Here is a 24,697-nt window from a genome sequence, read left to right as displayed (position 1 = left end):
CCTATCACGGCTCAGCAGTCACTAACCTGACTAGTGTCCATGTGGAGGTGGGTTCGATCCCCAGCCTTGCTCAGTGGGTTAAGGATCCGGTGTTGTTGCGAGCGGAAGTGTAGGTAGCAGTGTAGCTCGGATCCAGTGTGGCTATGGCTGTGGCGTAGACCTCAGCTTCGGCCTGGGAACTTTCATATGCTGCAGATGCAGCCCAAAAAATAAATAAATAAATACCCATAGAAAAGAATCCCATACTGGGAGACAAGTGTGGGATGAAAGGAAAGACGGCTTTATCGAGGAAGCCGGCAGTCCTGGGGAGAAGGTAGACTCATGTCCCAACCTTCCACTCCCCAAGTTTTGCTAGGAGATGATACAAGAAAAAGAGGAAAAGGGTTCCGTGCAGAAGAGAGGGTGTGGGGGATGTGATCAGCTCAGGGACTGTCTTCTGATGGGCGGGTGGGGAGGAGTCAGCGTCACCCACCTTCTGGTTCCAGTGGGTCCGGGATCTCCATGCAGGTGGGCAGCATGCAGTTAATGTCTTCCACCTGGTGGGGATTTCAGTGTCTGCCAAACAGCTCCAGGCCATGGCTCTGAACGTCATCTCTCAGCCCTGAGGAGGAACCGAAGGTCTTTGACTTTGTTGAAGGGAGAAATGACTCTTTTGTCCTGCTTGGTGGTTTTCCTGTGTTTACCCATTTTCTCATTTCTCTGGTTAAATGTATTCTTTGCCTGGAGTTCCCATCATGGCTCAGTGGTAATGAACCCATCCATCCATCATCCATCCATCATCCATCCATCCATCCATCCATCTGTTATCCATCCATCCATCCATTCACCATCCATCCATCATCCATCCATCCATCCACCATCCATCCATCCACCATCCATCCATCCATCATCCATCCATCCATCCATCCATCCACCATCCATCCATCCATCATCCATCCATCCATCATCCATCCATCCACTATCCATCCATCCACCATCCATCCATCCATTATCCATCCATCCATCCATTCACCATCCATCCATCATCCATCTATCCATCCATCATCCACTCATCCATCATCCATCCATCCATCATCCATCCATCCATCCATCCATCCACCATCCATCCATCCATCATCCATCCATCCATCATCCATCCATCCATCATCCATCCATCCATCCATCCATCCACCATCCATCCATCCATCCATCCATCCATCCATCATCCATCTATCCATCCACTCATCCATCATCCATCCATCCATCATCCATCCATCCATCCATCCATCCATCATCCATCCATCCATCCATCCATTCACCATCCATCCATCATCCATCTATCCATCCACCATCCATCCATCCATCATCCATCCATCCATCATCCATCCATCCATCATCCATCCATCCATCCATCATCCATCTATCCATCCACTCATCCATCATCCATCCATCCATCATCCATCCATCCATCCATCCATCCATCCACCATCCATCCATTCACCATCCATCCATCATCCATCTATCCATCCATTATCCATCCATCCATCCATCCATTCACCATCCATCCATCATCCATCCATCCACCATCCATCCATCCATCATCCATCCATCCATCCATCCATCCATTCACCATCCATCCATCATCCATCCATCCATCCATCCATCCATTCACCATCCATCCATCATCCATCCATCCATCCATCATCCATCTATCCATCCACTCATCCATCATCCATCCATCCATCATCCATCCATCCATCCATCCACCATCCATCCATTCACCATCCATCCATCATCCATCTATCCATCCATTATCCATCCATCCATCCATCCATTCACCATCCATCCATCATCCATCCATCCACCATCCATCCATCCATCATCCATCCATCCATCCATCCATCCATCCATCCATCCATCCATCATCCATCCATCCATCCATCCATCCATCCATCCATCCATCCATCATCCATCCATCCATTCCATCCATCCATCCATCATCCATCCATCCATCCATCCATCCATCCATCCATCCATCCATCATCCATCCATCCATCATCCATCCATCCATCCATCCATCATCCATCCATCCATCATCCATCCATCCATCCATCATCCATCCATCCATCCATCCATCCATCATCCATCCATCCATCATCCATCCATCCACCATCCATCCATCCACCATCCATCCATCCATCCACCATCCATCCATCCATCCATCCATCCATCCATCCATCCATCCACCATCCATCCATCCATCATCCATCCATCCATCATCCATCCATCCATCCCTCCATCCATCATCCATCCATTATCCATCCATCCATCCATTCACCATCCATCCATCATCCATCCATCATCCATCTATCCATCCATCATCCATCCATCATCCATCTATCCATCCATCATCCGTCCATTATCCATCCATCCATCATCCATCCATCTGTTATCCATCCATCCATCCATCATCCATCCATTCACCATCCATCCATCCATCATCCGTCCATCCATCATCCATCCTCAGACGTGTGGGCAGTTTCCACCTCCCAGCAATTGGCAGTTTAACCATCAGACACTGTCTCCAGTCCCAGAGGCTGGACATCTGTGGTCAAGAGTCTGTAGGGCTGGCATGTCTCCTGGGCGTGTCAACAGACGTCTCCTCCCTGTGTCCTCTCACAGCTGTCCCTCTCTGTGTGTCTGTGTCCTGACCTCCTCTTCTTCTAAGGACCCCCATCCTGGGGGATCAGGACCCATTTATTACCTCCATCCCCTCTTGAAAGTCTCCAAATACATCACAATCCAAGGTCCTGTGTTTAGGGCTTCACTGTCTGAATTCTGGGGACACAGTCCAGTTCAAAATACATCTTCTGCTGGCGGGGTAGGGGTTTGCCTCCCAAGAGTTCTTTCTGTCTCCAGATCCAAAAAACTCCCCCTCTGCAAGCCTGGGGCCACAACAGCCACCCCGTGTTCTTACAGCCACAAGCACCCTCCCCTAAACCCATCCCATCACAGATGATGGGTGGAGAAATTCCAGCCTCCAGCAGAAGAGGCTGCTTACCTCTAACAACCACAGCCAAATCCCTCAGGCTAATTCTGCCCCAAGTCAGTTCCCCTTGGGGGTAAAGAAAGACTTGGTGACCAGGCGTGCATCCCTCCCCCTCCACTCCCTGGGGACCCCAGCTCTTACCCCACACCCATGGTTTATCCAACACCAAACCAGAGTTTTCGGCCAGCTGTACCCTGCGTCCCGGGCCCGCCAAGTCACCCCTGAGGCATTCAGCATGAGCCGTGCTCTGTCACCTCCCTGTGCAGCCCCGTCCACACCGGTCACTGATACTGTGAAGCCACTAGACTCTTCTATAGTGAACTCAGAGCCACAGGACTCGTACTGCAGAAAACTCTTTTTCGTGGTTGCCTGGAGACATGACCAAGCCAAAATCACGAGATTAGGTTGTATGATTTCTCACAAGTACAAAGAACACCAGGGAACCTTCCTTAAAGCAGGGCCTCCCCAACAGAAAAACTGGGTAAGTTTAGAGCTAAGGGTACATACATATTCCTGAAGGGCCATGAGTGGTGCATGCATATTCATGAGGGGGCTCACATGGTGCATGCATATTCATAAAGGGCCATGGGTGGTGTATGCATATTCATGAGGGGGCTCACATGGTACATGCATATTCATGAAGGGGCCTGAGCCGAGGAGAATTCAGCGTAGAATTGGGGCCAAGGTCCATGGAGTCCAAGCTTTAGTGGGCTGAATCACAAGGGTCAGAAAGGGTCACCACTGTCACCTTTAGATTCCAGCTGATTTGGTGGTTGAGCACCTGGGGCGGGGCAGGGGGGTCGTTAAATGCTGCACAACAGCCCAAGAAAGGGCTTTGGGCTGATCTTGACCAAGGAAACACCGAGGAGCCCTTCCCACTGATTTCTTACTTTTGCTCTTATTCTCTCGCCTGAGAAGTTTGTTCTTTGGCTCCTTAAGGTCGCTAATCACTGAGACCTGTTGAAGAACAAGTATGGGGACCAGGCTTGGACCAGAAATGGCTCTCGTCTGTCCAAAAACCCCTGTCTGTCATTCTTACCTGCTTACACAAATTCCCCCAAATAGTACTTCTGGAGCCACTGGCTCCCTGGCCCCATCCCTCTTCCTAAAGGCTCATGCAGGCATGAGTTTTGTTTGCAGGCTTTGTCTGAGTGTCCGCCAGCCTCCTGTTTGGCATGTTTGGGGAAATCTCCCTTCCTTCCAAGGCTGAATGTCTTCAAAGATCAAATCTGGACCCAACTCTTTTTTTCTTATTTGTTTTCTTCCTTCCAATGCAGAATTTCTTTGAAGATCAAATCTGGACCCCACTTTTTTTTCTTGTTTGTTTTCTTTTTAGGGCTTCACCTGCAGCATATGGAAGTTCCCAGGCCAGGGGCTGAACTGGAGCAGCAGCTGCAGGTCTACACCCCAGCCACAGCCACACCAGATCTGAGCTGCATCTATGACCTACCCCAGAGCTCGCAACAACGCCAGATCCTTAACCCACTGAGCGAGGCCAGGGATCGAACCCACATCCTCACGGACACTAGGCCAGGTTCTTAACACGCTGAGCCACATCGGGGACTCCTCACCAGCCTTCATGTGGATCTACATCTGGACACCAGCTTCCTGCCCTCCCTCCAAGCCTCAAAGCTCTCTAGCTGTTCAGTATCTGCTTAAGTTCAGAACCCCGGGATGTAAGGTCCTGCACTGGAAAGGCTCCTCTCAAAGAATCCATAACCCAGGACAAAGACAGAAGCGATACAGATGCCCAAGCACGAATGCTGCTAAATGCATCACCGCAAAAAAAATAAACCACTTGAACTTGCCAAGAAAAAAGCAAAGGTCTTTGCTCCAAAAGACGCAGTGAATTTGGGTGGAGGGGTTCAGGGCTCTGGGTTTTCAACACTCTCAGGATTAGGGGTGTGTGTGTGTGTGTGTGTCGTCTTAGGGCCACACCCTTGGCATATGGAGGTTCCCAAGCTAGGGGTGCTGCTGGCCTGAACCACAGCCATGGCAGCGCCAAATCCTTAACCCACTGAGCGAGGCCAGGCATCCAACCCGCTTCCGCGTGGAACTAGTCTGGTTCATTACCGCTGAGCCGCAATGGGAACGCCTCGGCCTCGGGGTTAGTCTTAAGGCCGCGCAGTCCCCTCTCCTCTGCCCTAGGCTTTTGGTCAGCACAGATTCCACGTGACCATGTGGTAGAACTGCAGAAATGAGAAAAGTCAAAAAAAAGAACGGGTGAGCTGCTAAGGGGACCCGAGCACGCCAGGCAGGGCGCCCCCCACCCCCAGAGCCCCTGGTAAGGGTCCAACTAGGCTAGCTCATTTTTAAACGCCCCTCTCTTGAACCACAGATGAGAAACCTGGCATCCTGGACCCTCTAGAATCTGAATTCTTTTCCCGGTTGCCAGTTTGCAGGAAGCAGGTCCGAAAACGCTTCCTCCGTGAGACGGAGAGAGGGAGCTGCCGCGGGGCGGGGCGCGGCGCGGCAAGGGGTGAAGAGAGGGGGTTTACGCGCCCGGGCCAAGCGGGATTAATCAGCCCCTCCTGGGCCCCACTCTCCTGGGAGTGCCCGCCGGCAAGTGCCCGCCCGGAGAAACCTGTGCGCCAGATCCGTTCCCCGGAGGCCCCAGGAGTTTAAGCGGATCAGAGAGGGAGGTCCCTCCACACCCCCGATCGCCGCGCAAGTCCCTGGGCGGGTCCGGGACACAGGGCTCTCGGGGCAAGGTCCGGCGCTCCGGGCCGCGCTCAGCCATGGGACCCACCGCTCCAAGGAGACGCGCTGCGCCCGCCGCGAGGTGCGCGGGACCCTGGGACACGGTCCCCACTCGATCAGGGGACTGGGGGAGCGGAGTTGGGGGGAGGAGCTCCAGAGCGAGCGTGGGCCCCCGGGAAGGCCCGGCTGTGCGTGCGCCTTGGTGTCACCAAAACGCTGCTGGAGGTCGGGTCTCTGCCCTGGACACACTCGAGGCGAAAGCTCTGGGTGGGTTAGTACTCCCCCAACGAAACAGGGGGCTGGGGGAAGCGAGGAGTAGAGAGAAAGGGAACACGGCCTATGGAGGAGGGGGAAGGGCCGCGAGGAGGAAGGGGACCTGGCAGGCCACGCCCCGGCAGAGCGCGGCCGAGCCCCTCCCCGGCTCTCCAAGCACTTCCCGTGCAACCTCCCCGTCCCCGAGTCCCGGGGGCGGCCGTGTCCCCTCCCCCACGCACTAAGACGCGCCCTGTCCGAACCCACGTGGCCGCCTCCTCGTTACCACCCGGAAACGCCACAACGTCCTCCTTCCAAGGCTTTTTCGCCCCGCCCCGCCCCGCCCCCGGCCCTCCAGCCCGAGCGCGGCCTGCAGCCTGGAAACCCTCGCTTCCCGGCAAAACTAAGATAAGCCCTGTCCTGTCCTGTGCACACGCCACCCTCGCCCCCAGCTCCGCCGAGCCACCTCCCGCTCTTCGGCCACGACCTGTCCCCACCCCAGTCCGGGACCCTATCCCAGGAGCGCAGGAGACCACTCCCTACCCCAGTCTCCGGACTGCGGGCGCACGGGGCAGCCCTGCTGGCGGCCCCGGGACCCCCTGGAGCTTCCAGCCCGGAAACCGGGATCGGAGCGCCTCGGGCCCGCGTCCCTCCAGGTGACGGGACTGGGAGAGCCAGGGGTCCACCCCCGGGCCGCCCCAAACCTCCGTGACGCACCGGCGCGGGGCCCCAGCCCTCGCGAGTCACGGGCCTTTCAAATCCGAGCTGTGACCGTTTGGTCCAAACAGCTGTGCCCTCGCCGCGTCCTGTCTAGGGTCCTTGTCCTCCCACGCGTATCCTTTAAAAATGTAGGCCCCCCTCTGCTCCGACCCGGGCCCGCCTCCCCCGTGGCGGCGCCGGGGCTCCGGGGGCGGAAGGCGCGTTCAGGACACCCGGAAAAACGGGCACTGCCTGCCTGTCGCAGCCCGTCCTTCAGTGAGGGCTTAACTCAAGTGGCTTCATTCCGAATTTTGGCCGACTGTGACTTTCAAAACACAAAACTGGCCGTTCCAAGTTTTCTGCGGCGCGCGTTCTTACGCCAGCCCTTGGGACAAAGAGACCCAGAGCGGGAGAGAGGCTAATCCCAAAATCCGGCTTGAAAGGCCGACTTTTCATCCCAAATGAGGACCCCCTCCCCCTTTTTGTTTTTCTCTCCAGGGAGTCGTTGCCCGGTCTACTCACTGTGTGTTTGCTTCTGCCGACTTGCGCATCCAAAGCAGGTCCCGCCTTTAAACCAAATATTCTGCTGATCATGGCGGATGATCTGGGCATTGGGGATCTCGGTTGCTATGGGAACGACACACTGAGGTACCCTGGGCTGGGGCTGCGGGTGGGGTGTGTGTGCGCTCACGCGGGTTTGTGTGTGTTAAGAACCTGACAAGTGGTTCCCCCGTCCTGGCTCCGTGGTTAACGAATCCGATTGGTAACCACGAGGTTGCGAGTTCGATCCCTGGTCTCTCACAGTGGGTGAAGGGTCCAGCGTTGCCACACGCTGCGGCTTAGGTCACAGACGCTGTTCCGTTCCAGGTGGCTGTGGCTGTGGTGTAGACTGGCAGCTGTAGCTCCCATTTGACCCCTAGCCTGGGAACTTGCATATGCCACAGGTGAGGCCCTAAAACGCAAAAAAGAAAAAAAAAAAAAAAAGTTAAAAAAAAATTAGGCCAATGGGACCTAATTCAACTCTGAAGCTTTTGACGCTAAAAACCCACCTCGGAAGTTGGGGAGACCTACTGCCCCGTGGGAGTCACTGGGTGGCCTTTCTTGCGGGTGGGAGCCCAATGATGTTGGGGCTCCTGGTTGGAAGGGAGACTACCCCCTCGGCTTCTTGGCGTCTCACTGCTGCCGGCCTTGGGACCTAACTTCGCTGCCTTGTCCCTGGGTGGTCCCTTTGGACGAGCTGATAAGAAAGCCTGCTGCTCCTTCCTCTGGGGCTCGTGGGAAATTCAAAGCACAGCAGCCCCTGCTGGGCGGGACCCCTCACCCTGGCCCTGCGCCCGCACCCCAGGGAAACCCCAGGCCGCTCTCCTGTCCAGCTCTCTCGCCATCTCACCTTGTGGGAGCCCGTGGTGCTCTCCCCGGAAAGCAGCCTCCTTGGGTGACCAGGAAGTCTCTCAAAAGCCTTTTGGGGGGTATGTGTGTGTGTGACCGTGTGTGTGCGTGCGCGTGTGTGCGTGTGTGTGATGGATCATCAGCCGCCCCCTCTGAACCAAGCTTTTGGGGGGGGGTGCGTCCAGCGGCCCCACAGGGGACACAACTCAAGTAACTATAAAGCCTAGAAAAGTCCCTAAAAATAATAGGGACGCAGTCTGTCCCAGCGCCTTTCAGCGCGGGGACGCGCCTAAGCGCACGCGTCGGCTCACACGGCCCCGTGAGCCACGCGCCCCCCCCCGCCCCCAACCGTGACTTCTGTGTCACTGTGTGTCACCGTGACGTCTGTGCGCCTTGCTCAGGACGCCGAATATCGACCGGCTTGCGGAGGAAGGCGTGAGGCTCACCCAGCACCTGGCGGCCGCCCCCGTCTGCACCCCCAGCCGGGCCGCCTTCCTCACGGGCAGACACGCGCTCAGATCAGGTCGGTGGAAAGGCGCTGCGTCGGGCCCGCCTGTGCCCTGTTGGGGGGTTTCCTCCCGCTGGACAGTAGTCTCCCCAACTTGTGACAACCCAGACCCACTGCAGGCACGGCAGAGCGTGCTCGGGCAGGGGGGCAGGGTCCCGGGGGGCGAACCTCTCGGGAAACCACAGCTGCCTCTCTCCTCCGCTCCCCAGGCATGGATGCCACCCACGGGTACCGCGTCCTGCGGTGGAATGGGGGCTCAGGCGGACTCCCCCAGAATGAGACCACCTTTGCCAGGATCCTGCAGCGGCAAGGCTACGCCACGGGCCTCATCGGTGCGCAGATGGTGACACCCAGTCCTTCTGTGATGGGGAAGTTTGGGGATCAGAAGCACCTGACAGTTCCTGTGGGGCGCGCGGGGGGAGGGGGGGGTTTCTGTGTCAGACCCCAATTTGGAGTTCCCGCCCTGGCGGAGTGGAAACAAATCCAACTAGGAACCACGAGGTTGTGGGTGTGATCCCTGGCCTCGCCCAGTGGGTTTAAGGATCTGGTGTTACCATGAGCTGTGGTGTAGGCTGCAGATGCTGCTCGGATCTGGCATTGCTGTGGCTGTGGTGTAGGCTGGCAGCTGCAGCTCCAATTCCACCCCTAGCCTGGGAGCCTCCATATGCCTTGGGTGCCACCCTAAAAAAAAAAAAAAAAAAAAAAAGAACCCAAATCTGGCACCTGATCCCCCTGATTGCTCTTGGTTGGCAACTTGTCCTTGAAGACTCATTTGGTGTTCGTTTTTTTTTTTTAATTTTTAAAATTTTTATTTCTTTTTAGGGCCACACCTGCAGCATATGGAAGTTCCCAGGCTAGGCGTTGAATCCAAGCTACAGCTGCTGGCCTACAGCAGTCATAGCAACGCCAGATGTGAGTCACACCTGCAACCTACACTGCAGCTTGTGGCAACCTGGCACCTTAACCCACTGAAGGAGGTCAGGAATCGAACCCGCTGAGCCACCAGGGGAACTCCTGAAGAGTCATTTTTGTTCAAACTCTGGTCCATTAGGTTCTTTCGTTCTCTGGACAAATCAATGTCCTCTTGGGATTGGCCCCAAATTTCCCAGGTTATCTTTCCCTCAATGGCCACACCCCCTCTGAAAACCTGAGGCCAAAAAAAAAAAAAATAAATCAAACAGAGAGTTCCCGTTGTGGCTCAGCAGGTTAAGGACCCCACACGTAGTCTCCATGAGGATGAGGGTTTATCCATGGCCCCACTCAGTGGGTTAAGGATCCCACATTGCCGTGAGCTGTGGTGTGAGTTGAAGATGTGGCTTGGATTCCCAGTTGCTGTGGCTGTGGTGTAGACCGGCAGCTGCAGCTCTCATTCGCCCCCAGCCCGGGAACCTCCATATGCCGCAGGTGCAGCCCTTAAAAAAAAAAGAAAGAAAAAAAAAATCAAAGGGCAGAAAACTTTGCAGGTGGGAGGTCCTTCCATTGCATTTTCTTCTCCACAATCCTCACCCCACCCCAGTGTTTTTGTTTCCTTAAACAGGAAAGGTACATAGATCCCTGGGTTTGGAACAGGCACAGGTTCCTACAGGTTCTGGAGACGGTTGGTGAGTGGGGGAGGGGGACCTGGTTTCACTTCTCCACTTGGCATTTGGGGCAAATCGCAGGTCAGAGCCTGTTCTGGGCTGTTCTGCAGCAGGCAGGTGAGCTGGCTGAGGGTTTGCGGCACAAGGAATTAACAGAACGTGAACAGACAACGCAATGCTTGGATCTTCTTGGGAATGTGAGACACGGTTTTTCTCCTGTGCTCCCTCTAGGGCAGTCAAAGTTATTGCCTTCAGAAAAAAATACCTCTGAGGGGGTTTTGTGCAGCAGTTAGTGGAGGAAGCCTGCTACTTCTGCTCTGTCCTGGGTTGTTGAAGAGCCAACTTCCCTTATCAAGTTTTTTTCTTTTCCCCGTGGGTGTGGCACGTGGAAGTTCCTGGGCCAGGGATTGAACCTGCGCCACAGCAGCGACCAGAGCAACAGCAACTCGGGGTTTGACCTGTGTCTGCGACCTATACCACAGCTCATGGCAACGCCAGATCCTTAACCCATTGAGCAAGGCCAGGGGTTGAACCCACGACCTCATGGTTCCTAGTCGGATTCGTTAACCACTGAGCCACGATGGGAACTCCTACTTTTTTTTTAGGTTAAAAAACAAAATCAGAGTTCCCGTTCGTGGCGCAGTGGTTAACGAATCCGACTAGGAACCATGAGGTTGCGGGTTTGATCCCTGGCCTCCCTTTGGCAAGGATCCGGCGTTGCCGTGAGCTGGGGTGTAGGTCGCAGACGTGGCTCGAATCTGGTGTTGCTGTGGCTAGAGCTCCGATTCGACCCATAGCTGGGAACCTCCATACGCCGAGGGTGCGGCCCTAGAAAAGACAGAAAAAAAAAAAAAACTATTACATTTTGTAAAATTATTTAATAGTAGAATGGTCTAGGGTTGCAATCTCTTAATGCCAGAGGCTCCGGTAAAGCTCCAATACCTTTAATCCCCAAGTCAATATCCTTATGTGGATTCGTTAATTCACGAAGCATAAAGGGTGCCTTTACACGGCAGTATCGTCAACCCGTTGGCTGTGTTTCTTTTTCAAATTTCTATTATTCCTTTTCTCTTTCAAATGTTGCCTTTTCATCGGAACATCCAAATTATTCTCAGAAGGTGATTCCTATCAGATAGAGTCCCTTAAGGGTATTTTTAAAATTTGTATTTTTATTATAGTTGACGTACAGGGTTGTGTCCATGTCTGCTGTCCAGCAAAGGGACCCAGGCATATGTAGATATCCGTTCCCTTTCTCATATTCTCTTCCATCCGGGTCTATCCCAGGAGACTGGACAGAGGTCCCTGTGCTGCACAGCAGGACCTCACGGCTTCTCCATTCTCAATGTCCTAGTTGGCATCTACGAACCCCAACCTCCCCGTCTAGCCCACTGCCTCCCCCTCCCTCTTGGCAACCACACGTCTGTCCTCCAGGTCTGAATCTTTTTTATTGCGTAGATAGGATCCTTTGTGCCATATTTTAGATTCCACATGAAAGTGATATCATATATTTGTCTTTCTCTTTCTGACTGACTTGACTTACTGTGAGAATCTCTAGTGGCATCCATGTTGCTGCAAATGGCACGATTCCATTCTTTTTTATGGCTGAGTAGTACTCCATTGTGAATATGGACCACGTCTTTACCCCTTCTCCTGTTGATGGACATTTCGGTGGCTTCCATGTCTGGGCTATTGGACATCGTGCTGCTGTGGACATTGGGGTGCACGGATCTTTTCGAATTAGAGGGGAGGCTTGAGGAGTTTGTCATATCAAGGTGGTTTTATATACACTAGTTTATCCATTCTGTATATACGGCTTTGCATCTAGGAACCCCAAACTCCCTGTCCATCCCACCCCCCATTCCCCCTTGGAAACTGCAAGTCTTTTTTTGTTTTGTTTATTTATTTATTTATGTATTTATTTCATTAATTTTTTTTTTTTTTTGTCTTTTTGCCTTTTCTAGGGCCACTCCCATGGCATATGGAGGTTCCCGGGCTAGGGATCAAATCGGAGCTGTACCCGCCAGCCTATGCCACAGCCACAGCCACGCCAGATCCGAGCCGCGTCTGCAACCTACACCAAAGCTCATGGCACCGCCGGATCCTTAACCCACTAAGCAAGGCCCGGGATCGAACCTGCAACCTCATGATTCCTCGTCAGATTCATTAAGCACTGAGCCATGACGGGAACTCCTGTTTTATTTTGGTTTTTTTTTAAGTGTCTTGCTTTCCTCTTCAGGAAAATGGCACCAGGGCGTCAACTGTGAATCCCGCACTGACCACTGCCACCACCCCCTGAACCACGGGTTCGACTACTTCTATGGCATGCCGTTCACGCTGGTCAGCGAATGTCACCCAGGCTGGCCCCCGCAAGTGGCCGTGGCCCTGGGGGGGCGGCTTTGGCTCTCCACGCAGATGATGGCGCTGGGGGTGCTCACGGTGGCGGCCGGCAAGACCCTCGGGCTCATCTCCGTTCCCTGGAAATTCGTCTGGGGTGCGGCCAGCCTGGTCCTGCTGTTCTTCGGCTCCTGGTTCGCCAGCCTGGGGTTCGTCCGCCGCTGGAACTGCATCCTCATGAGGAACCACGACGTGGTGGAGCAGCCCATGGCTTTGGAAAGCACGGCCCGGCTTCTGAGCGGGGAAGCGCTGTCCTTCATCCAGCGGTAATGACACGATCCCGTCGGAAGCGGGAGCGGAGCTCTCCGAGCGTCTGAGCCTCGTTGTCATCCGCGGGGTTGCGTCAAGCAGATGCGTTTGAGGAACGCCCACCTTGGGCGTTCCTGGTGCTGCCGCAGGTTAAGGCTCAGGTGTGGCCACTGCTGTGGCTTGGCTTCGATCCCTGTCCCCAGAACGTCTGCATTTCATGGGCGCCCCCAAAAGAGGAGAAGGAGGAGAGGCAGGAGGAAGAGGAAGAAGAAGGAGGATTCCTCATTCGCGGGCGGACGGGTTTCCAACACCGGAGCCTCTGCTGCGAGGTCACGGCCCACAGGCGATGCTCCGACACGTGAAAGCTGCTCTTCCTTCTTCTTGCAGACATAAGCCTGGTCCATTCCTGCTCTTTGTTTCCCTGCTCCACGTCCACGTGCCCCTCATGACCACCAAAGAGTTCCAGGGGAAAAGTCAGCACGGCCTCTATGGCGACAACGTGGAGGAGATGGACGGCCTTGTGGGTAAGTGGAAGCTCAGCCGCGCGCGGCCCGTCCTGACCTCACCTCGACAGCGTGACAGCAGGTTGGCTGTCTCGCCAGGAACCAGAATGAAAGACAGAGAAGAAGAAGGGTCTTCCATATCCTTCGTGTGCTCCTTCTGGCTTTCCCATTTTATTTTATTTTATTGATTTATTTACTTATTTATTTTTAGGGCTGCACCTGCGACCTATGGAAATTCCCAGGCTGGGAGTCGAATTGGAACTCCAGCCACCAGCCTGCACCACAAACCACAGCAACACGGGACCCGAGCCGCATCTGCAACCTACACCACAGCTCATGGCAATGCCGGATCCTTCACCCACTGAGCAAGCTCAGGGATCGAACCCGCAACCTCATGGTTCCTAGTCGGATTCGCTAACTACTGAGCCACGATGGGAACTCCCTTTTTCCCATTCTTTTCCGTGATGGTTTATCACAGGATATTGAATAGCGTTCCCCGTGCTTTCCAGCAGGAGCGGGTTTATATCCATTCTCTATATAACCCTTCGCCCCTGCTAATCCCCACCTCCCAACGCATCAATCCCCCTTGGCAGCCACAGGTTTGTTCTCTCTGGGAGTCTTTCTCTGTTCTTTAAGGTCATTTGTGTCGTATGTTAGATTCCACCTAAAAGTGGTCTCATATGATACTTGACTTTCTCTGGCTGACTCGCTTCAGTTCCTCTGAGAATCTCTAGGTCCATCCATATGCTGCTGCACGGCTATGATTTCATTTTTTTTAACCACCCCCTTGCCTTTCCAATTTGTTAGGCTACTTTTACATAAACTCGTCCTTCTAAACTCTGGGATTTAAAGCCACCATGGGGAGTTCCCCTGTGGAGCAGCAGGTTAAAGATCCAGCGTTGTGTGTGACGCTAGTGGCTCCGGTCACTGCGGTGGCTTGGGTTTGATCCCCGGCCCGGGAACTTCCGCATGCCATGGACAAGCCCCCCAAATTTTTAAAAATAACAAAAGCCATCCTGGGCCATCCCCCAAAGTAGACCATTAATGCTATTGTTCAGAGCAATGGCCTAAAGTCACTTTTCTTCCGTGGCTTCGAGAAAGCCTGCAGGAAACCAGCTTCTCTGAGGAGGTGACCCTTAAAACGTGGACGTGGAAATCCTTGCAATTTATCATAGCACGTGCTGGGACCTGCAGGGTGCAACATCGGGCCAGAGGAAGCGGCCAACACCCCTCCAAATAGGAAGGTGGATGACACAATGTTTGCAAAATACTGCATTTTCACTGCTGCCCACGCCCCCCCGGGGGGGGGTGTGTGAAAAATCTTTACTTTCTGTATTTTTCACGTCCATGGGGTCCCCAGGCGGGAACGTGACTGCTTGGTTTACAGACAGCTGCCTGCACCTGCTGTGTCTTGACTCCCTTTGGCCAACACACACTGATGCTCAGGGCTCTGGCTTCCTGCCGTGTAGACAGGCACTTGCCACATCCCTCTTTTCTCACCATTTCCCCTTGCACACACTTTTTTTTTTTCTTTTTCTTTTTGGCCTCACCTGTGGCATGCAGAAGTTCCCAGGCAGGGATTGAACGCCGGCCACAGCAGTGACAACGCCGGATCCCCAACTGGCAGGCCACCAGGGAACTCTGCATACATGCCTTTTTTTTTTTTTTTTTTTTTTGACATGTGTACACGTGCAAACAGAGCGTTTGGAAACATTCCATGGGTGACCTACGGGCTTGAAGTGTTTCTTCTATTTTCTATATTGGTGACGGCTTTGCAAGCAAGATTCAGAATCCTGCAGGGTCAGAAAGCATAGCTGTACCGTCCCACGGGGCGCTTACATGGATATTGATGGTCTCCTGGTGACTGTGGTTCCTTTTTTCTTTTTTTTTTTCTTTTTTTTTGGGGGGGGGAGCCACACCTGCCACATGTGGAAGTTCCCAGGCTGGGGGTCGAATTGGAGCTGCAGCTTCAGGCTTACGCCGCAGCCACAGCAACACAGGATCCGAGCCACGTCTGCAGCCTACACCACAGCTCACGGCAACACTGGATCCTTAACCCACTGAGCGAGGCCAGGGATCGAACCTGCATCCTCACCGTTACTAGTCGGGTTTGTGACCACTGAGCCACCCTGGGAACTCCCTGTGGCTCCTTTTTCTTAAGTGGCAAGCAGTGATGTATATTCAGAAAGTGGGGTTGTGTTGAATTTGCAGATGCCGTTTTATTGACGCTTCCCTGACACGTTTCATTGTTCTGTAAAGGGGACATTCTTAACGCCATCGAAGAACATGGGTTGAAAAACACGACGCTCACGTACTTCACCTCTGATCACGGGGGACACCTGGAGGCAATAGATGGGCACGTCCAGCTGGGCGGATGGAATGGGATATACAGAGGTAAGGCCGTTGGGTTTCAAGGACAGAAACGTGAGCAGTGAGAGGCCATCCACCAGCATGGTCTCCATGAAGATGCAAGTTTGATCCCTGGTCTCACTCAGAGGGTTAAGGATCCCGTGTTGCTGGGGCTGTGGTGTAGGCCGGCAGCTGTAGCTCCGATTCAACCCCTAGCCTGGAAACTTCCATATGCCGCAGGTGTGGCCATTAAAAAAAAAAAAAAATTAAGTGTTTTCATAGATACTCTATTGGAAGTTATTATAAAACATTGGTTACTTTTCCTGTGTTGTATAATAATCCTTACAGCTTATTCAAAGGGAATTTCTTAGAGTTTCCGGTGGCCTAGTGGTTGAGGATCCAGTGTGGCCACTGCTATGGTTCAGGTTCCATCCGTGGCCTGGGAACTTTCACAGGCCACAGGTGTGGCCAAAAAAAGGGGGGGGGAATTTCTTTTTTTTAAGTATAGTTGATTTACAATATTGTGAGTTTCAGGTATACAGCATAGTGATTCAATATTTTTATAGCTTATATTCCATTTAAAGTTATTATTATAAGTCTCATCCCAGCTCCAGATGATAAAGCTGTGTCCATTTCATACCCTACTGAGTGCCATGTTTTTGCATCCATGTGTTTTTTGGTTGATGCTTTTGCCGTTTGAAATGCCCCCACGCACGGTGCAAAAGTGCTGTCTACCGCTTCTAAGCACAAGAAGGCTGCCATGTGCCTAACGGAGAAAATGCATGTGTCGGATAAGCTCAATGTGAATAAGTCAACAATATCTATTTAATCAGGTGTCTTGAAACAGAAGCGACACAACAGGGTTATGTACTGACGGACTGATGAAAATATAGTGACCAGAGGCTCCCAGGACCCTAACCCCAACTAACCCCAACTTTCTCCTAAGAGTCAAAGCTCTATATTCACTAATTCAGCAGCTATAGTGACTTTGTGGACAGAACAACTGGGAAAAACGAGAAAACCACCAAATGATCTTTTTCATTTGGGGACACACACATGTATGTGCTTGTGGTTGGCGAGGTTGTAAAAATGGCCCTAGAAAAATGCTCCTTCCTTTCTTGTGGCCTCTGTGACTCTGATGAGCTGTCGCTGCCGTGATCGCAGGTCCAACAGAGAAGTCACAGGTGACTTCTAGGAAGGCAAGAGATTTGCTGGGTGGGCCTGATCCAATCCCACAAAGTCTTGACTGCCAAGAGCTTTCTCCAGCTGATGGAAAAGGAGAAATCAGATCTATTTGAAACATGAGACGAACTCAACCACCTGTCGATGCTTTGAGGCTGGAGGGGCCGCTGTATGTGAGAAGAAATGCAGAGGGTGACCCTGTCAGCAAGGAAACGGTGACCTCAGGCCAAAAACCACCGTGATCTGGATTTTTCCAACAACTGAACAAATTTGGACCTGAATCTTTCCTCCCATCGGCCATGTACAACCCCAAGATGTCATGGGCACCTCGGTCCTACAACCACCGTGACCCGGATTTTTCCAGCAACTGCATAAACTTGGACACATGAATCTTTCCGCCCATCCGCCATACACATCCCAAAGATGTCACAGGGGCCTCAGTCATACAAGCACTGTGACCTGGATTTTTCCAACAACTGCATAAACTTGGGCATGATCCATCTGCCCATCCGTCCTATGCAACACCAATATGACATGGGTCCATTTACAGTCAAATCGCATTGTTCTCAACACTCGTATCCTACAAACCTACACTCTGCAAACATGTTGATCTCAGACTCTCTAACCCACAAGGGACCACCCTGCCAAGCCATGCCAAACTTGCCACCTACACAGCAAACACCTAATAACTAGGGGGTTGTTGTCAGCTGCTGAGGCTGCAATAACGGTTATACAGCCCTAGAAGATGAATGCGAGAGCGTTAAAATGCTACCTCCAGGAAAGAAGCATTTCTTGAGTGAGATTCTGAACAGTCTCTCTCTGTTTAAAATTCTCCCATTGCAATTTACAATTGTTTCATTCCCAGGTGCCAACTTCGTAGGGAATAACAGCATGTTGCCTTATGCTTGATCATTATTCGAGTTTGTTCAGGAGCCAGTCTGGGTCCCAAGGCATTGCCAGAGGTCGCTGAGAAGGTCATCTTAGAAATAGCTGAGGGCAGTAAGGAAACAGGTGGAAGGAAGGATGAAGAGCTTGGAGAGGATAAGGCAGGTTCCCATCCATCTGTCCATCCTCTTGTCCATCCTCCCATCTGCTCATCCGTCTGTCCATCCGTCCATCCACCCATCCATTCACCCATCCATCTATCCATCCATCCATTCATCTGTCCATCCACCTGTCCATCCATTCATCCATCCACCCATCCACTGTCCATCCATCATGCATCCATCCACCCATCCATTTACCTATCCTTCCATCCATCCATCCATCCATCCGTCCATCCACCCATCCATTCACCCATCCATCCATTCATCTGTCCATCCACCTGTCCATCCGTTCATCCATCCACCCATCCACTATCCATCCATCATGCATCCATCATCCATCCATCCACCCATCTATCCATCCACCCATCCATTTACCTATTCATCCATCCATCCATCCATCCATCTGTCTGTCCACCCATCCATTCACCCATCCATCCATCCATCTATCTGTCCATCCACCTGTCCGCCCATCTGTCCATCCACCCATCCATCCATCCACCCGCCCATCATCCATCCACCCACCCACCCATCCATCCATCCATCCACCCACCCACCCACCCATCCATCCACCCACCCACCCACCCGCCCATCCATCCATCCACCCACCCATCCATCCATCCATCATGCAGCCATCATCCATCCATCCACCTGTCTGCCCATCCGTCCATCCATCCATCTGTCCATCCACCCATCCATCATCCATTCATCACCCACCCACCCACCCATATCTCTGTCTGCCCATCCATCCAGAAATAAAGAGGAAGTTCGTCAGTGAAGGCAGCCCACCATCCATACGTATGAAATCCCAGAGCTAGTTCTGCCTCTGAAGGCACACCTCCTACCCCCCATTTATGGAGGCGGCTACAAAGACTGACCGATTTCATGGGGTTGTGGAGAGGTGGGCCTCACGTGCTGCTGGGGAAGTGACAAGGTGCTAGAACCGTGGTTTCTACTGATCTGGGGACCTCCAGGCTGCCCCACTGTGCCTTTATTTATTTTTCATTTATTTTGCTTTTTGGGCCACACCTGCAGCATATGGAAGTTCCCAGGCTAGGGGTCACATCAGAGCTGCAGCTGCAGGTCTACACCACAGCCACAGCAACACCAGATCCAAGCCACATCTTCAACGTACACCACAGCTCACGGCAACGTCGAATCCTTAACCCACTGAGCGGAGCCAGGGATGGAGCCCATGTCCTCATGGATCCTAGTCGGGTTCTTAACCCACCGAGCCACAGCGGGAACTCCCCACTATGCATTTCTCTCTGCAGGTGTCTAGGTACAGACACACAGGTGCCCCCAGGTGTGTTGCAGACAGGACCATCTCCTGGAGGAGCCTAATGACATCATTGCCTTCCAGGTGGCAAAGGCATGGGCGGCTGGGAAGGCGGGATCCGCGTCCCTGGGATATTCCGGTGGCCCGGGGTGCTGCCGGCCGGCCGCGTGATCCAGGAGCCCACCAGCCTGATGGACATCTTCCCCACCGTGGTCCAGCTGGGCGGTGGCCAGGTGCCCCAGGACAGGTACCTGTATCATGAGACCACCTGCTCCCCAATTCCTGAGATCTCCCTGCCTCCCTCTTCCCTATTTTAGGGGAGAAAACCTGCAACACTGGGAGAGCATTTAGAAAATTCTCAGCATCTTCAAAGGGAGGGGACTGCCTGGTGTGAAATGACCACACTCAGTAAAACATGAACTTAAGTGACCTGCTGGGTCAAACTACTCGTTTGCAGGGTTTTTTTTTTTTGGTCTTTTTGTCTTTTTGCCATCTCTAGGGCCGTTCCTGTGGCCTGTGGAGGTTCCCAGGCTAGGGGTCTAATCAGAGCTACAGCCGCCAGCCTACGTCAGAGCCACAGCAATGTGGGATCCAAGCCGAGTCTGCAACCTACACCACAGCTCACAGCAACACCAGATCCTTAACCCACTGAGAAAGGGCAGGGACCGAACCCGCAACCTCATGGTTCCCAGTCGGATTCGTTAACCACTGAGCCACGACGGGAACTCCCCAAAGTGAATATTTTGATAGAGATTTGATTTTACTTCATTTAAGGTAATAACTAGGAGTTCCCACTGTGGCTCTGTGGGTTAAGAACCTGACTAGTATTGATGAGGGTGTGGGTTTGATTCCTGGGCTTGCTCAGTGGATTAAGGATCTGGTGCTGCCACAAGCTGCAGCATAGGTTGCACGTGTGGCTCGGATCTGGCATTGCTGTGGCTGTGCTGTAGGTCTCTGCTGCAGCTCCGATTCGACTGCTAGACAGGGAACTTCCCTCTATTTTTCCCTAAAAAGAAAAATAAAGAAATAAATACAACGATAAGGCGTAAGGAAGGCCCATCCAGTCACAGGTCCATCGGTGGCTTCCTTTGTCCTGTCGCTTTGCACATGTGACAACGTATCTTGGGGTGTGTTAGGTTTTCAAAGGTTCTGCTGCCCTCGTGGTCCGCCTAGGGGCCCGGGCAGTCTGGCTGGAATTTAAGACGACCTGGTGTTGATATTTGGAGCCACAACGGTGTGTGTGTTCTGAGCATGAAGTGCTGCCTGCAGTGTGGGCATCCTCAATGAGACCGCTGACCTCTGCTCTGCTGTTATCTGGGGACCTGGCAGCCTTGGCACGTTCAGGGTCCCAGGTCCAAGATGTGGCTTGAGCGTCCTGGTTCTGATTCCCTCCTGTGGTCTCTTCACTCACTCAGGGTGATCGATGGCCGGAGCCTGGTGCCCTTGCTGCAGGGAGAGGCCGAGCACTCGGCCCACGAGTTCCTGTTTCACTACTGCGGGGAGCACCTCCACGCCGCACGCTGGCACGACAAGGACAGTGAGTACACGCCGCGTCCCTGACACAGGGGGCTTGTACTGGCCAGAGCTCCCCGGAGAAACGGAACCCAGAGGACAGGTGGTGGGTAGAGGGATGGATGGGTGCGTGGATGGATGAGTGGATGGATGGTGGATGGATGGATGGATGAGTAAATGGATGGATGGATGGATAGATGGATGGGTGGGTGGATGGATGGATGGGTGGATTGATGGATAGATGGATGGATGATGGATGGATGCATGGATGATGCATGCATGGATGATGGATGGAAGATGAATGGATGGATGGATGGGTGGGTGGATGGATAGATGAGTGGATTGATGGATATATGGATGGATGATGGATGAATGTAGGTGGGTGGATGGATGATGGATGGATGGATTGATGATGGATGGATGGATGATGGATGGAAGATGAATGGATGGATGGATGGGTAGATGATGGATGGATGATTGATGGACAGATGGATGGACAGAAGGACAGATGGATGCATGCATGCATAGATGAGTGGATGGATGGAGTGGATGGACAGAAATGGAGGGGGACATGGATGGATGGTTGGGTAGGTGGATGGATGGACAGAGTCATGGTAAGTAAATATATAGCAATAGGTAGATGAAAAAGATGATGTGATAGGTGAATAGAGAAATAGATACAGACAAATATTAGATGAATAGATATAATTGTTTAGATACATACAGAGAGAAAGCTATAGATAGCTCATGGTCAGATAAATGATCGACGACTGATCATGACAGAAAGATGCTACACAGATGAAAAGATGTACATAGATGCAGAGATGATAATGTGGAGATATAGATAAACAGAGATGATAGATAATAGATAGATAAAGGTAATAGATGGGAGACAGGTGAAAATGTAGGTAAGAAAGAGATGATAGAAAGGTGATCAGTAGACGATTAGATAGATGAATTGATACGTCGATAGCTGGATGACAGTCGTACTGGCTGACGAGGTTATGGGGACTGTTGAGTCTGTGATCTTCATGGCAGCCTGGCGGGAGCTGATGTTGCCTTTGTGACTACAAAGGCTGGAGACTCAGGCAGAATGTCTGTGCTGCACTCTGGAGGCAGAATTCCTTCCACGTTGGGAGGCCTCTGTCTTTTTCTTTTTTTAAAGTCCTTCAACTGATTGGGTAAGGCCCACCCACACCGTAGAGGGCCATCAGGTCACCTCCACATCTATTACTTTCAATGTTAGTCTCATCTTTAAAAAAAAAAAAAAAAAAAAAAACCTCCCAGGGGATACGTAGACTAGTGTTTGTCCCCATACCTGTGCCCCTTCGCCTGGCCACATGGACACGTGAAACACTCTCATGGAGCTAGTCCTTTTTTCACAAGATGAGAACATTCACTTGCTATCTCAAGGGGGATGATGCTGACACTGGCCCTATTTATGGGAAAGGGATGTGTGGGTCCAGTCCCAGTGCCTTCCTCTGATTGGCTGTTATTGTCCCAGGTGCATCCACCTGAACCCCTTGAGGTCCTAGCAAGACCTTGCCCCACCACGCAGTTGGCCTAACTTCCTTGCTTCTGGGTATAAAAGTAATACCGGGTGTGCAACACTGCAAATCACCAGTATTTCAATAAAATAAATTTTAAAAATAAAAGTAAGAAGGAAGGAGTTCCAGTTGTGGCACAGCGGAAACGAATCCGACTAGTATCCGTGAGGATATGGGTTCGATCCCTGGGCTCATTCAGTGGGTTAAGGATCTGGTGATGCCGTGAGCTGTGGTGTAGGTCACAGACGTGGCTCAGATCCTGAGTGGCTGTGGCTGTGGCATAAGCCTGAAGCTGCAGCTCTGATTTGACCCAGAGCCTGGGAACTTCCATATGCCGCAGGGGTGACCTTAAAAAGCAAAAAAAAAAAGCAAAAAAAAAAAAAAAGGAAGGAAACAGCAAACAAAAATAGAAAGGATAAGCATAGGCTAAGGGTATCTGTTATCCTAATCCCCAGGGGAGCCCCTGAGCACCTGGCCAGAGGGCCCTTTGCCTCCCTGCCTGGGTTTGTAGGAACCACACGAGGGGCAGCAGGAAGTGAGATGAGAAATCTTCCCCCCATGACACAAGTTCACAAGGTTCCAGGGGCCCACTCAGAAGTGGTACCGCAGGAAAACAGGTGTAAAGTTTAATTCTTTTTTACTTGACTCGGCCAAGGAGAAAATGTGAAGAGACGGAAAAAGATGCCATTGGTAAGAATTGCGCGCGCGCGTGCACACACGGGCGCGCGCACTGATTTGACAGCGATCATGCAGGACCCACGCTGCCCAACCCTTCCGTGCCTCCCCCTCCTGGCCTGTGGGCTGTTGCGGAGGATTCCCCAGGGCTGACACCTGGCCAGGTGTGCAGGGACCGGGCTTCTCCGGCCCTGATTGATGCCCTCCCCTACCCCAAACCTCTTTGCATCCAGGCGGAAGGCTCTGGAAGGTCCACTACGTCACACCCCGCTTGCACCCCGAGGGAGCGGGGGCCTGCTACGGCCACGGCCTGTGCCCGTGCTCCGGGCCGGGCGTCACCCACCACGACCCCCCTCTGCTCTTCGACCTCTCCGGGGACCCCTCAGAGGCCCAGCCCCTGGCCCCCGGCTCGGAGCCCCTGTACGGCGCGGTGCTGGCCAGGGTGGAGCAGGCGGTGCGCGAGCACAGGAGGACCCTGAGCCCCGTGCCCCCGCAGCTGTCCCCGGGTCGCATCGCGTGGAAGCCCTGGCTGCAGCCGTGCTGCGGGCACTTCCCCTTCTGCTCCTGCAGCCAGGACCCAGCCCTCAGGGAGGCTTGACGGCGCCCAGTCCTCCTGGCTGGGTGACGTCACCAGAAAGTCAGAGATGCCGCGGGAGTTTGAGGAGGCGAGGGACACTGCACCCTCCTGCCTGGTGGGATCGTGAGCTCGTGCAGCCTCCCGGGAGCTTCCCGAACAATAAAAAGTGGAGCTGCGCAAGGATCCAGCAGTCCCACGCCATTGGAAGTCATTTTTGGTCCCTTTGTGTCTGACTACAGTGAACCCCAGTTCTTTGCTGGGGACAGATTTGGAGGCTGGAGGGAAGAGAAGCTGTCCTTTTCCCTGCATTTAAGAATAGCTTTGGGGCGTTCCTGTCCTGGCTCAGTGGTTAATGAATCTGACTAGGAACCATGAGGTTGCGGGTTCGATCCCTGGCCTCACCCAGTGGGTTAAGGATCAGTCGTTGCCATGAGCTATGGTGTAGGTTGCAGACACAGCTCGGATCCAGCATTGCTGTGGCTGTGGTGTAGGCAGGTGGCTACAGCTCCAATTAGACCCCTAGCCTGGGAACCTCCATATGCTGCAGGAGCAGCCCTAGAAAAGGCAAAAAGACAAAAAAAAAAAAAAAAAAGAATAGCTTTGGGAGAGCTGTTTCTCCATGACTGTACCGAACTCATGTATCAACTTGGCAAATGCATCTATGGAAGACAGACTACGTATTACTATAATATGGGATCAATGATATTGAGGCAAATTCATGCATTAATAATGGTTGAGGAGTTCTCACTGTGGCTCAGTGGGTTAAGAACTCAAGATAGTGTCCGTAGGATGTGGGTTTGATCCCTGGCCTCACTCCGTGGGTTAAGGATCCAGCATTGCTCTGGTCACAGATGCAGCTCAGATCCTGTGTTTCCGTGGCTGTGGAGTAGGTCACAGATGCAGCTCTGATTCAGCCTGTAGACTGGGAACTTCCATATGCCGCAGGCGCAGCCATAAAGAAAACAACAGGAAAAAAGAAAACGGATCCGTATCACACAAGCGCACACTCGGAAAATGAAATGCTCTTCAGTCATAAAAAAGAAGGAAATCCTGCCATTTGTGACAACACATGTGGCCCTCGAGGGCATTGTCCTGAGTGAAATAAGTCAGCCAGAGAAAGATGAATCTTGTAGGATCTCACTTATGTGAAGAATTTTTTTTTTTTTTTTAATTTTAGGGCTGTACCTGCAGCATATGGATGTTCCAGGGCCAGGGATTGAATCCGTATGGC

General features: G+C 52.7%; 1 protein-coding gene and 1 long non-coding RNA gene across 10 annotated transcripts; one reads left to right on the top strand and one right to left on the bottom strand.

The window, feature by feature from the left end:
• On the bottom strand, nucleotides 260–5,457 carry LOC110257664. Of its 8 annotated transcripts, XR_002340586.1 has the most exons (6): nucleotides 5,102–5,425; nucleotides 4,068–4,372; nucleotides 3,919–3,985; nucleotides 3,649–3,809; nucleotides 3,170–3,397; nucleotides 260–601 (listed from the first exon to the last, which is right to left on the bottom strand). It is a non-coding gene; the product is annotated as an uncharacterized LOC110257664 (long non-coding RNA). The 8 variants fall into 8 exon arrangements; XR_002340588.1 differs by having other exon boundaries at nucleotides 3,649–4,372; nucleotides 5,102–5,217; nucleotides 5,376–5,457; XR_002340585.1 differs by having other exon boundaries at nucleotides 3,919–4,372.
• On the top strand, nucleotides 5,684–23,677 carry LOC100624032 (arylsulfatase D). 2 transcript variants are annotated; one of them, XM_021079791.1, is made up of 10 exons: nucleotides 5,684–5,810; nucleotides 7,178–7,327; nucleotides 8,470–8,591; nucleotides 8,786–8,908; nucleotides 12,393–12,816; nucleotides 13,187–13,323; nucleotides 15,562–15,696; nucleotides 19,240–19,402; nucleotides 20,571–20,692; nucleotides 23,123–23,677. In XM_021079791.1, the coding sequence occupies exons 1-10, from the start codon at nucleotides 5,767–5,769 to the stop codon at nucleotides 23,485–23,487; spliced, it is 1,785 nt and encodes a 594-aa protein (XP_020935450.1). In that variant the 5' UTR covers nucleotides 5,684–5,766; the 3' UTR covers nucleotides 23,488–23,677. The 2 variants fall into 2 exon arrangements, with proteins under 2 accessions (XP_020935450.1, XP_020935449.1); XM_021079790.1 differs by lacking the exon at nucleotides 5,684–5,810 and adding an exon at nucleotides 6,053–6,636.

Source organism: Sus scrofa, chromosome X (genome assembly GCF_000003025.6).
Source record: "Sus scrofa isolate TJ Tabasco breed Duroc chromosome X, Sscrofa11.1, whole genome shotgun sequence".
Taxonomy (NCBI): Eukaryota; Metazoa; Chordata; class Mammalia; order Artiodactyla; family Suidae; genus Sus; species Sus scrofa.
The sequence above is the reverse complement of the archived record's forward strand: the minus strand, read 5'-3'. Positions and strand labels throughout refer to the sequence as shown.

Excerpts from the sequence above, each read along its gene's own strand:
- LOC100624032 (XM_021079790.1), top strand. The coding sequence starts at position 6,068 with ATGGAGGAGGGGGAAGGGCCGCGAGGAGGAAGGGGACCTGGCAGGCCA. Across the intron at positions 7,328-8,469 it reads TATGGGAACGACACACTGAG|GACGCCGAATATCGACCGGC; the intron begins GTACCCTGGGCT and ends CGCCTTGCTCAG. Across the intron at positions 13,324-15,561 it reads GGAGATGGACGGCCTTGTGG|GGGACATTCTTAACGCCATC; the intron begins GTAAGTGGAAGC and ends TGTTCTGTAAAG.